Source organism: Perna viridis, chromosome 7, assembly GCF_037379345.1.
Source record: "Perna viridis isolate PV_CMFRI_1.1 ecotype Kerala chromosome 7, ASM3737934v1, whole genome shotgun sequence".
Lineage (NCBI taxonomy): Eukaryota > Metazoa > Mollusca > Bivalvia > Mytilida > Mytilidae > Perna > Perna viridis.
Genome location: NC_142451.1, coordinates 16,897,877 through 16,910,524, shown reverse-complemented (window position 1 = coordinate 16,910,524; position 12,648 = coordinate 16,897,877). Strand labels below are relative to the sequence as shown.

The 12,648-nt window shown below is 30.9% G+C and overlaps 1 protein-coding gene across 9 annotated transcripts in view; it reads left to right on the top strand.

The window, feature by feature from the left end:
- Positions 1–11,973, top strand: part of LOC148611566 (signal transducer and activator of transcription 5B-like) — a 79,358-nt gene extending 67,385 nt beyond the window's left edge. For all 9 annotated transcript variants that reach the window (XM_088592231.1, XM_088592235.1, XM_088592228.1 and 6 more), the window contains 2 exons: positions 869–1,006; positions 4,240–11,973. In XM_088592231.1, coding sequence (XP_088448357.1) covers positions 869–1,006; positions 4,240–4,369 — 268 coding nt within the window. In that variant the 3' untranslated portion in view covers positions 4,370–11,973. The remainder of the gene's footprint in view (positions 1–868; positions 1,007–4,239) is intronic.
- Positions 11,974–12,648: the final 675 nt, after the last annotated feature.

Sequence of the window (12,648 nt, the reverse complement as noted above, 5' to 3'; positions counted from 1 at the left end):
CGGGCAATTTAGCCTCCTGTGGCAGAGCGCAAAGGTTCCTGCTCCTATTGAATACCACAGCAGGGTTCTTTAACGTGCGAGGAATGTGGCATCTTTCCCAACACGGTGCACCACTAGGGTTTGCGGCCAGATTTACCGTATTATAGCCTGACAACCCCAGCATGTAACACGCCAGGTGTACCCCATTCAACCACCTGGGGCACACATCCCAGTTGCTCTGTGGGCAGAGCGCCTAGCCCCCAGCTAGGTTTCTGAGCACTATTTAGTCACCTTTTACGACAAGCTTAGCATTGCTGCAGGCCTATTCTTTTGACACCTAGACCTGCATGGGGCTCCTTAATAAAGAAAAGTTTTGATAAAGTGTCAGTATATATACCCCATTTATTTGGTCTTTTTTTACACCTTGGGTCATATAAAGAATAATATAAATTTTTGAATCTTACACAGAAAATATAAAGTTTATAATTAACAAAACATCTCATGGGAGAGTCTTTGAATACGGTATGTGTCCAATGGCAAAATTATTTAGAATTCCCCAAAATTACAGCTTACCTGGAACTTGCTGATATTTAGCTACGCATGTATCTTTTTTTCTTCCCAAAACAAAAAAACAACATTGATGACTAATAACTGAGTGATTTCAGATTTTTAGTAATTCTGGTTGTCTGTCATAAAAGTTTTTTGTAGGTACACATGTATATGCTAGACAAAACTGATGCTTAACAAAGATTCTTTTTTATTTTCTGCTTGAATTTTATAAACTAAAAATTATAGCCTAACAGAATCTGAATCTTTGCATGGATTGTTGGTTTATTGCCAGTCCATTATAAAATAATTTTTTTGTAATATCAATTTTTTAATGTTATAGTACTGGTGCCCCAATGAGTATGGATAATCCTCAGACACCACAAGCATTTCACAGCCCTGAATCCCCAGCTAGTGTCTATAGTAGTCACTCCTCAATTCCAACACCAGGTGGTGCTAATGTCTCCAGTACAAACAACAAGTAAGTATGGTAAAACAGTGTGTTCATATATACAAAAATACAAGTCATAGTAATATTCCATATTTTGATATGCTGTTATCATGTTTCAAGGAATAACTTCTTATCAGCAGCATTAGAATCAAAATCATAGGAAAATTATCGAAATAAGAAATTAAATCAATCCTTGAAAGGATATATCATGTGCAATTAAAGGAATGAAGCCCCAGTGTTTCAGGATTTTAATTTGTTATACTGCTGATTTTGATTAAGGATATATTATGTAATTCATGGTCTGACAATTCTGACTTGCTAGGCTGTTGAATACCTTTAGGGACCTATGGTCCACCAAAAATGGCATTGGTGTTTTATAAATAGACAATATGCAAATACACAATGTACAAATCCATAACTTATTTCTTCACTATGAATTGTACTTCATGTTGTGTAGCCAGTGGGGAAAATCTTTTCTGATTGTACCAATTCTACAGAGACATCTGCCAAAGCAAAACCCCCTTTTGGAGTTCAATATTTGTTTGGTCTACCCAGATTCTAAATACATTTAAGGAGGTAGACCTAGGGTAAGGGACACAACTCTTACAAATCATTGGAACATTTGTATTCAGCATTTGACATCAATCTCATGTAAGCATCAAAGTAACTTGGATTGATTTTATTCTGTTTAAAATGAAAGCTTGAAAGGCTTTTGTGAAATTGAATATGATACAAACATTTCACTGATTTCAAGAGTTATGTCCCTTACCATAGGTCTACTTCCTTAAATTGACAAAAAAGGACTTTAAAATTGTTTGTTTAGACAAGTAATTGAGTTTTTCTGGGTTTGGTTCAGAGAGGTTTTATTGAACTTAAGTTCCTTCATCCTTCACTCAGAAACCTTATTCTAAACAAGTTTACATTTAATCAGCTACATAACATACTTGGTAGTATCAGTTAATTCGAATTTTCTTCAGTTACAAGATTTCCGTAAATAAGATTAAAACTCCCATTTACTAATTCTAAAAATAGAACATCTAATTATCGTGGATTCTGCTTGTCACATTGTAAGAAATGATCATGATATATAATCTTACAGTTGTGTAACTGTCTGTTGTTGTCCTAATTTCCCTTGAGTAAGTTAAGGGGTATGTTTATCATAGAATTTAAAAAGAACTAAATGTGATAATGAATCTTGTTACAATTGTGAAAAAATCTCATTCTGTAATGAGAAAAATTATAATTAAAAATGTAAAATATTTTGACTACAACACTGTTACTATTTAGGTTATACTATTAGTAGAAAATAATGCTTACAAATGATACACATGTAGTTACAATACATTTGTTTCAAAGTTGCAGATGTGAACATTTATAAAGCACTATTTTATAATGATGATTCTATAATTTTATACAGTGCATTCCTGCTAATTGTGTAGGTTATTTGTGAGGAAAAATTATGCAATTTATGGAAATGATCTATTTTAGTGAAAATACCTCTTTTTTTGTGTTTGGGTGGAATATACTATACTGTGTACTCAAAGGAAACAGAAAACACTGTTGTGAAAACAAACTTAAAAATGTACTGAGTGATTTCATGAAGGATGTACTGTTGTTTTACATATTTAGGTACCAGTACATTTTTTAGTAAATTTTGAAAAAAAATATTTATACAATTAATACGAATTTTCTGATTTTTTGGTCTTATGTTATGGGAAGGAGAGAATTTTTTACATGGACAAGAAAGAAAATTGTTTTGATTTTTAAGTTCCTATGCAATTAACTAGAATATTCAATTAACAAGTGGAATCAGCATTGTATCAGGATGTAGTAGTGAATTTTATAGAGAAGGTGTAAATGTGGATTTGTATAGAACTATTCTGTAGCATTAATTGTTTATGGCAAATTAGAAATAATTATTTAGTTCTCATTCTCAAACTCTCATTTGTGTCCTTCTGTATTACCTTATTTCTAATACATATTATCATTGTTGTTTTATTACCTTATTTATAATACATGTTATTATTGTTTTTTATCATACCATTCGATTCTTTTGTCCAGTCATACCAAAGACTTGTAAAAGTCACCACTTCTCTACTAAGCACACAGCATTTGTGTGTGACATCAGGTTTGTTTGAAGTCAGAACAAAGCTTTTGATTGGAGAAATGTTCCTTTCTGTACCATGTTGCTTCCATGTGCTAAGAACAATGTTTCTGATTGGAGAGATATTCTTTTTTGTACCATGTTGCTTCCATGTTCTAAGAACAATGTTTCTGATTGGAGAGATATTCTTTTTTGTACCATGTTGCTTCCATGTTCTAAGAACAATGTTTCTGATTGGGGAGATATTCCTTTCTGTACCCAGTTGCCTCCAGAGATCCAGAGTGTTTGACTAGAGTACAGAAGGGTCAACCTAAGTGATTAAATGTTTTTGTCCTTTGATACTACATGACAATCAATCAGTTTTAAATTGAATCAAAATTTACGATGAAATCCATTTCTTCATAATTTTTCACAGCTTCTAACTCTGCAGGATGATTAAATGTTTAGTTTTCAGCTTTCACATGACAAGTTGTACATTGCATCATATTTTTAATTTTGTCAGATCCAAAATGTCTGTTTGACGGAACTTAGGTTGTTGTCAGTATAAAATTTTTGTCAGATTTCTTACTTTTATTTGCCAGAATGCTTTCATGTGCATCCAAAGTTTTTTGCCCACATTTTGGTTTGTCTTGGATGAAAGAAGATTTAGTGTGTAATCTCTTCATGTCCTTTCAATAAAATGAATATGAAAAAAAATCACCTCCCTATCTTTTTGAATGTTTATGGACAAAAAGCCCTTTACTTTTTATGGAGGGAGGATAACAAAAATATGAAAAATTCCCCCTTCCCGTTAGTTTTCATGAAATTATCTTAGGTTTTGAATGGTCTAAATGAGTGTTATTGGCTGGATTGCCGTCGTGCAAATCAGCATATAGAATGTTGACGGGCGTGTGGGAAAAATATTCTTTAAAATTTTTTCTCAGTAACTATGATATTTTAGCATGCATCATCAGTATGGGGTATTGTGGGATGCAATTTCAGGTCTGTCACACTTCTACTTCCAGTTTAACTTTAAGGCAACCCTGCCATTTTTGTCTTTTACTTATTATTTTTGTTGTTGAATGGTGTTAATGAGTGTTATTTTTGTTGTTGAATGGTGTTAATGAGTGTTATTTTCGTTGTTGAATGGTGTTAATGAATGTTATTTTTGTTTTTGTAGTATGATGATAGATTTTAACTCTATCCCTGAAGATGATAATGAACTTGCCAGTTTTATTCAGCTGGATTATAGCACGGATATAGATCCTGGACTTATGGATATTCTACCCAGTGTTATCAATAACAATTGAGACACTTTAGCATGTAAGGGAATTTAGTACGTGTACATTGTACCAGCATATCCATTTGTATTACAGGGAATAAGAAGGTGCTTGTCATGTGCAAATTTTTAAATGGCTGGTTTCTATAAATTTGCTGCCTGTATTCAAAACCGATGTCTCAGGTAGGCTTTGATAATGAACATATTGATCCACTCTGGGGTTTGTGGTGCCCCAAGGAGCGTTTTTTTGCATTTGGAGCAATGTAATCAAATTACCAAAAAGACAAGGTTTACTGTAAACCGGGAAATGATCACATTATCTTTTTTTTCCGCGGTTACTGCTATAAATCTACTTTCAGGCAATTGTATTTATTTGTACAAAAATAGCGAAAATTTCATTGTGTACAGTATTCCTGAATACCAAGTTTCATGGTGTACAGTAATCCTGAATACCAAGTTTCATGATGTATAGTATTTCTGAATACCAAGTTTCATGGTTTACAGTTTTCCTGAATACCAAGTTTAATGGTTTTGCAAACTTGGATTGTTTGATTATTATTTCATATCTGTCTATGAAAAAAGTGCTATTTGTTGTAACAGAACCAGAATACCACTATACATGTATATGTATATATTTTGTTGTGTGATTTTAAGCTCTTTTCAAATTATAAATTGTTTAACTGCTGTATTATTATTATGCTTACCATTGTATATAACATTAACATCAGGTTTAAAAGGGTGGTTTTAAAATATTTTGAATCCATGTATCATGTAAGCATTAGTACTGACTAATATATAGTGAAAACTCTTTTGGACTTAATGAAACAATTGTTAAGGAATCGTTTCGGACTTATATTATGCTCTTACAATAGATTTTTTTATACAATTGGTTTCACTTCATTTTATTAACATTTTATTTCTACCATACCAATTTTGTATTTCCTTTAGGTCTTCCTGAACTTTTGGCTGTACATCTTTAGATACTCTTACCCAAACAATGAATAGTTTTGTCATCAGCATGAAATAACAATTACAGTTTTTATGATAAATTGGAAGGTCATTTAAATATAGAACAACTAAAAATGGCTCTAGTATTGATCCTTGAGGAATACCATAATTGATGTCTGTTAAGTAAAAGTACTTCCAATTTCTGTTTTGTAAAAAAAATAAAAGCTTTTTTATGGCAGCCATAAATTGTTAACTTCCTTCAAAGAATTTTATGATCTACTTCATTAAAGGTTTTTCTAAGTCTAAAAATAGAATGCCATGTTTAATTTCCATTGAATTCTTTCTCTTATAACTTTGTCAATATTTTAGACCTTGCCATGTGAATAAATTGATCTATAGCCAGACTTTGCTGGTTTCAATAAGTTAAATTGTGCTATGTTTTATATAAATGACTCTAACAGGGTACTATTTTATTTTGGAATTATTTTTGTATCTAGAAAATTAGCAAAAAATAATTTGTACTAAAGGGGTTAGTCCTGCCAGCATTGCTATAAGTGGTTAGGTTAGAGAGACAACAGAAAGAAAGGGAAAACTATTAACCCCCTTAGTCTTCATGGCATAAGTAACCCCTTACGTAGGAGTTGGTATTTCAAAACTTTTTTTTCTTAAATCCAAAGAAATTCCAAATTAGAATACATGGTAAAACTTTGCTGTTTTTACATGAATTTCAACTTGTTTTGAAATAATTTTTTGATCAAGTTTGAAAACTTTCATATAGAGCTCTTAGTTTGCACAAATTCATTCAGATGAGTTCTGTTCACACGAACTTCTCGTTTTGTGACACATTGAATGAAAATTTATTAGTCATTTACAGTATCCTGTATATAGCAACATAAATCATACTTCTCAGTGAAATATGGTTGATTGAGTCTGATGGATTGGGTCTATGTATGCATTGAATCAAGTTATATTATTACAGTAATCTTTCTTAAACTAGCGAAAATTTGTAAGGTTTGCCGGAAGGCTGACAAAGGAGATAATCTAACTTACTATAAAACTGTTGTAAGTGCAACTAATCCTAAACCAAAGCAGTGGATTATCATAGAAGTTCATGAACAAGTTTTACATCAAATGAAGCAAAATCATTATTGTTTGGTTGTTTTTAAAAGGAGATAATTAAGTCTAAATGATTCACAGTGATAGTTGGGTATTCATTTTGTGAACCTACTCACAGTACTTTTTGGTTGATACAGATTGTACATATTTTCATTTTATTCATCATTATATAAACTTTAGATTCTAAAGATATTTTTTTTCATAAGTAAAACCATTTGTATGTAGATGCGTAATTATTAATGATTTATTTAGAAGTATTTCAATATTGAACTTTTATGATGCATAATTTTCCAGATGATTTTAAGCTTTTGCTGTAAAGGAATAGTCTAGAAGTAATATTTTTGCTCTTACAAATATATTTCTGAAATAATATTTATGATAGACTAAAATAGTGGTTTTCCAAACATTGAAAAAAAAAATAGTATATTTTTTACCAATAATTTCAATGTACATTTTGGTGAAGGGAGAATTCTCATTGTGTGTATATTACTGCCAGTAAAAACAATTGAGATATGACCACAAATTATTGTTATGAGCAGTTGATAACAAATCAACTAATTTTTTGATATAATTTCTATCATTTTAATCCCATAGCTATCGCAGATTGGTAATAAAGATCTATAATGATCTAACATTGATAAAAGCTATATAGGAACCAGAAGGTAATTCTGCTAGACGGAGTGGAGATCTACTACTTCATTTATTGCATCTGTCCTATGGCTATATTCATAAATAGTCTTCTCTCAGTAAGGATGGCAATTTCAGGCCATGCTTAAACAATTCTTGGTTTGCTGGTAATTGTACTACTCACTGAAAAAAAAAACAAAAACAAACAATGGGCTGAAAACAAACTTTAACCAAGTGTTTTTGATGTAATAACTATTTTGTTGTATATTAAGTAAAATTAAAGACTGTAGCCTGATATTTTTGTTTTGTTTAACAGGTAATTTGTTTATACCTGCCTTTCTATATACTGGTACTTATTTTAATGGTTGTGTATTGGTTAAAAGCAAACCATGCTGCAATGAGGATGGTCTTCATCAAATGTATTTCTTTCAAGATAGATCATACTTATTTTTTTGTACTTGTCTATCATTGAGACTTCAGGTATGTTATGATGCTTGAAAGAAACCAATCTGACCTGAATATGCATAATAATGAAAGACAGGTTTGTCATTTTAAACTTGATAAAAGATCTCCTTTTTCTGTATTTTATTCTTCAAAATTATGTAAGCTTTATTTTTGAACTGGTAATAGGTACTACATGTACTTGGAAAGTTTTTGTAATACCCTGTTATCATTTATGTGTGAGTATTTGTAAGAATCAGGCAGCAAAATGGGAAAAATTTAGAAACATGCATGTCAAATCCCCACTGATCTCTATTTGAAAAGGCTATTATTTGATCTTTGCATTGCTGGATTTGCTCAGTTTTTGAGAGTTATTTGCCCTTGAAATCTTCATTTTCAGTCCATTTCAATGAAACTATAACTCAATTTACCAACATGATATGGAAAACCTTGTTTTTTCCCTTGATTCTGAAGGTGCAAAAAGTCTAATTAAACTTTCAAAATGGTGGGTTTTGTAATACCATGTAATGATGTTTCACCCACTGCCTGATTCTTACAGAGACTGACACTTAAAACCTAAATGCCATATGACATGATGGAAAACACCAAATATTGTTAGATAAATCTTTTAAACTTTTCTTAAAATTGTAAAAACAAGGTCTATTTTAAATTCAGAAAACATTTGTAACACTAACCCTTACTAAGGGGGTTAGTCATGCCAGCATGGCTACTGGGTAAGGTTAGTTGAACTAACAAAAGGTGAGGATAACTTACTGACTCCCTCATTCATGACGACATGACTAACCTCCTTAGTAGGGGTAAGTTTTATAAATATTTTTTTGATATTTATTCTCTTAAAAATTCCAAATTCAAATAATACCTTGTTCATCTTTTAGACTTCTACTTCATTATTATTGATATAATTACGTAACATTTGTATGGCACATTATCTAATTATACAATTATTGTAATTGTTAAATACATATGAAATACATTCACAATATATCAATATATAAAAATGAATAGCATCTATCAAAATTTTGAGCACAATTGCCGAGATAAAAATTATTAAGCAGATAAACATTGAAAGTAATCAAATGAAAAACCTCAATGAATAAAATCTGTCCAAAAATAAATTAAGTGAAAATGTTACTAGTAAAATGAAAATAATATTACCAACATGTCAATGAACATTACATTAACTTAAAATGTAGAAAAATTTAAATAAAATTAAAATTAAAGAAAGATTACTTTAAATTCTGAATATGGCGAGTTATGGGTAAAATAGATCATTATCATAAAAAGAGAAAAACTTGCTACCTGTTTACTTTGAATTGGTAAGTTACATTGCAATAGAGACATTTTGAAGCAAAAGATTGTAAAACAATTTATTTTAGAAGTCATTTATTTTGGCAGTTTAGGATGTCAATTAAATCACATTGGTTTTTTAACTTCATGAATTACAATTTCAGAAAGATGTTTTCTATTATGAAGGTACCTATTCATTTCTGTTTATTTTCAAGTTTTTTCTTGATAGTTATACGAGTTGGTTTACAGAATGGAATAGACCCTTTCATGTTAATTTAGGTAGTCGATGTGTACACTCAACATACACTTACCCCAAACCCTATCGTAGGGAAGTATATTACATGCATGTCCAATTACTATCCCAGTGTCTATTTGTTACAGTTTTAGGGTATGTAGATATGATTATATGAATTTTATTTTTGAGTTGTTTTTTTTTTTTTTTGTTAGTGAAACTAAGTTAAAAAAAATAGTTGTTTCTTAGATGTTTTAATAGTGTACTGTCAAAAAACCTGACATTAAAAATCATTAACATTGAAAACTGTCTATAAGGAACCTTTGTAAGTCTGAATGTTTTGTTTCGTTTATACATGTGATTGGTTTTTACTGGTTCAGAATATGTTTAGATACTGAAGAGTCCTTGGACAGAGTTAGTTTAGACAGGTATCCAGTTTATTCAGTTTCAACAGATTTCACTGTAAGTTAGAACAAGATGTTTTAAAAGTTAGATCATAGTTATAATTTATTGTTTAATGTAGCTGAGCTATAATTGATGTGTTATGTAAGGCCCAGTTGATCAAATATATCGGAAGTTTTGTAAGTTTTACGTTTGTAGCAAAATATATATTTACCTTGAAAAGTCTACTTGGTAAGACTGGTCCTGAACTACCAACCCTCAAATTTTTACCACAATCAGTTTACTTTAAATTGAAGATTATAGGAAAAATTTAAGTTTTGAGATTTTATTATGAAAGCCAGGCCAGTTTACCAAATGAAATGTTCTGAAAATTTGAACAACTGGCACCAGCAAAAAAATATGAAGCATTAGACATGCTTATTATTGAAATATTTTTTCAGTATTTGTTATAACTTGTAAGTAGACATTTTAAAAGGATTGTATTACTTAAATTCCTAGACACCAATTTTCGTGGTTTAGGGAAGAAATACAAGTTCGTGGATTCTTTAATTCGTGGTTTTGAGGTTTTCAGTATACACATCAGTGGGATTCTCCTTTTCGTTGGGAACCAAATTTCATGGTTTGGCCTACCCACGAAAACCACGAAAATTGGTACCCCACCAATATTAGTACTTCCACAGTATGTTATCTTATTTGTGTTCTTTTCCAATGTAGTGAATTTAAAATCTTGTCAAATCTTGTAAAATACTTGTAAATTTGTAAAACACATTTTTTTCTTTATGTAAATTGTTAACCTGGAAATGTTTATTATTTGAAAAAAATGGTAGCAGCATTGTAACTGAATTAAAACAGCCCAAGAAGGTATGGATGGCCTTGAGCTGACATTTTTCATCCCGGTGGTGGTGGTGTTGTCTCTTTGATATACTCAACATATCCATTCATGTTACATTTAAATTTTTTGGATTAAGTTATACGTCTGTGCATCTGTTGGTTCAACCATACCTGCTCCTTTTTTCACCAAAGATACTGGGATAAAATGGTTTGAAATTCTTTATTTAAGATAGATTACAAGTTACATCAGGTCTTTTCATTATTAGCAATTTATGCTTATAAAAAAATATTGAGGTTTCAATTCAAAACTCGTTAAAATAACTGAAACCATGAAAAAACCATAAAATACTGTTGATCCATAAAAAGAAGTCATTCACCCTTTTGGGTTTTAAGTATTTTTTTTAATATTGTTACAGTATTTCATTAATTTTTTTGTAAGTTGTCAATACTCCTGCAACTTAATTTGGATTAACTGATTCATGTTTGCATCTTCCTTTTAATGATGTAACTTGAGAAGCTCAGTGTGCAATACACACGCTCACTCTAGTTTCACCCTGACTATGTTAATGCTATGTTTTAATAGTACTGTAAATTTGGAAATTGAAAAAAAATATATATTATCTTAATTCTTCAAGTATGTATAAACATTTCAGAAATTTAAGCTCACACTCATTGTCTTTTAGACATCTTCAATATATTAATATTAATGACAGCATTATAATTTTTTTTTTTTAAAAAAAACCTATCATGAATTTACCCAGCCTATTTTTCTTGAAAAATCACAAATTGAGAATTTGCTCAAGTACAGTGATGCATCCAGGGATTTGCCCCCCCTCCCCAGTTGAAAAATTGTGTTGATTTCATGCAAAATATGAGCAAAATTGGCAAATAATAGCCTGTAACCCCTTTCTTGGATCTCCTCCTGCAAGTTCTTGAGATATTCTCCTTAAGTACTTCTCTGTCTAAGAATCAGGCAAAATGTGTAAGAGGAGTGGCACATGAAGGAGAAAAATAGAGATTTTATGCATTAACCAAGTATTTATACATGATAATCTCCAGAAATAACCATCATTGTGCTTGAATAGTTGGCCTTTTGTAGATATTGATAGGTCAAATTTAGTTGAAATGCACTATGGAAAAATGGTGGGAAAATTTTCCCAAACTTTTTCCTTATATTAACAGTAAAAAATATCTACATCACAGATGCTTTAGGATAAAGTTAAGTAGCTTTTGGCTTGTTTTCTAGATGTGTTGAATTTATTTGAGACAGAAAAGACCAAATTGAGAATTATGATGTACCACTCATTGTCTGATTCTTACACAGAAAGGTTCTCAGATCTTTGATTTCAAGCAATCTGATTGATTCATATTTTGAGTTGAGGAAGTATTTGAGTATTGTTAGGTATATATGCGTGAGGTGTTATTATCTTTGTTGTATTGTTAAACCTTAAGGTTGATTGTTCCATTACAATATAGAAGACATAATACCATATTCATGTGTAGTCACAGCTGGGAAATAAGTGGATGTTTTACTCTGACTTCTTCAGAGTTTGAATTTTGATATCGTATTTTTTTATGATTTAGGTATCGATAATGTATTACAATAGCAAGAAAATATTTGAAAATGTCCTGTGAATAAAGGTACAAGTGTGCCACCATGGAAAAAATCAACTATGTACCAGTATAAAGCCTTTTGTTGAAATTATGCTGTAATAAACTGCTATAATGGATTCGGTTATATTTTTCCGACGCAGTCGGTATGGTTTCGCTTGTTACCCTTTGACCTTAAAGACGCTTTTCCATGCATGGAAAGGCAAGTCACCTGAACTAAATTCTGTTTTCCGATTGGCTAAATACTGATAACTTTGTGGCGTTCGAAAAACTGTATTGGAAATTAAAATTGCGTGCCATGTGTTATTTCCTGAATGAAATGTAGAAAATTATAAGTAAAAAGAACAAATTTTACTGCGTCTGTTATTTTTTTCATAGATATTACGTTACCTATGTCACCAACGTTAACTGTGAAAGCAGGTCTAGTAACCTCACCACTCCATCCGTTTGTCGTTATACTTCGGGGGTTCCTACTTTGTGTAATCTGTAATTTAAAAAAGTATTGAACAAATATACGTTTTGCACAATGTTTTATGCATACTGATGATGTGCGCCTCATATAATGGACAAATTTGACAAACATTTAATATGAATTTATCATAGGTATTTTACATAGTTTAGATGTAGCGTACGTTGTTGGTGTCATTTTTGGTAACGTCGAAATCGGCAAAATTTGTCGTCTTTTTTTGTATTGCGACGTGCATCGTTCTATAGTTTATTACATGTATTTTTTTTTTACATAAAATAACACACACGACATGTTTTATTATTTAATTATCCGATTCGATATTAAT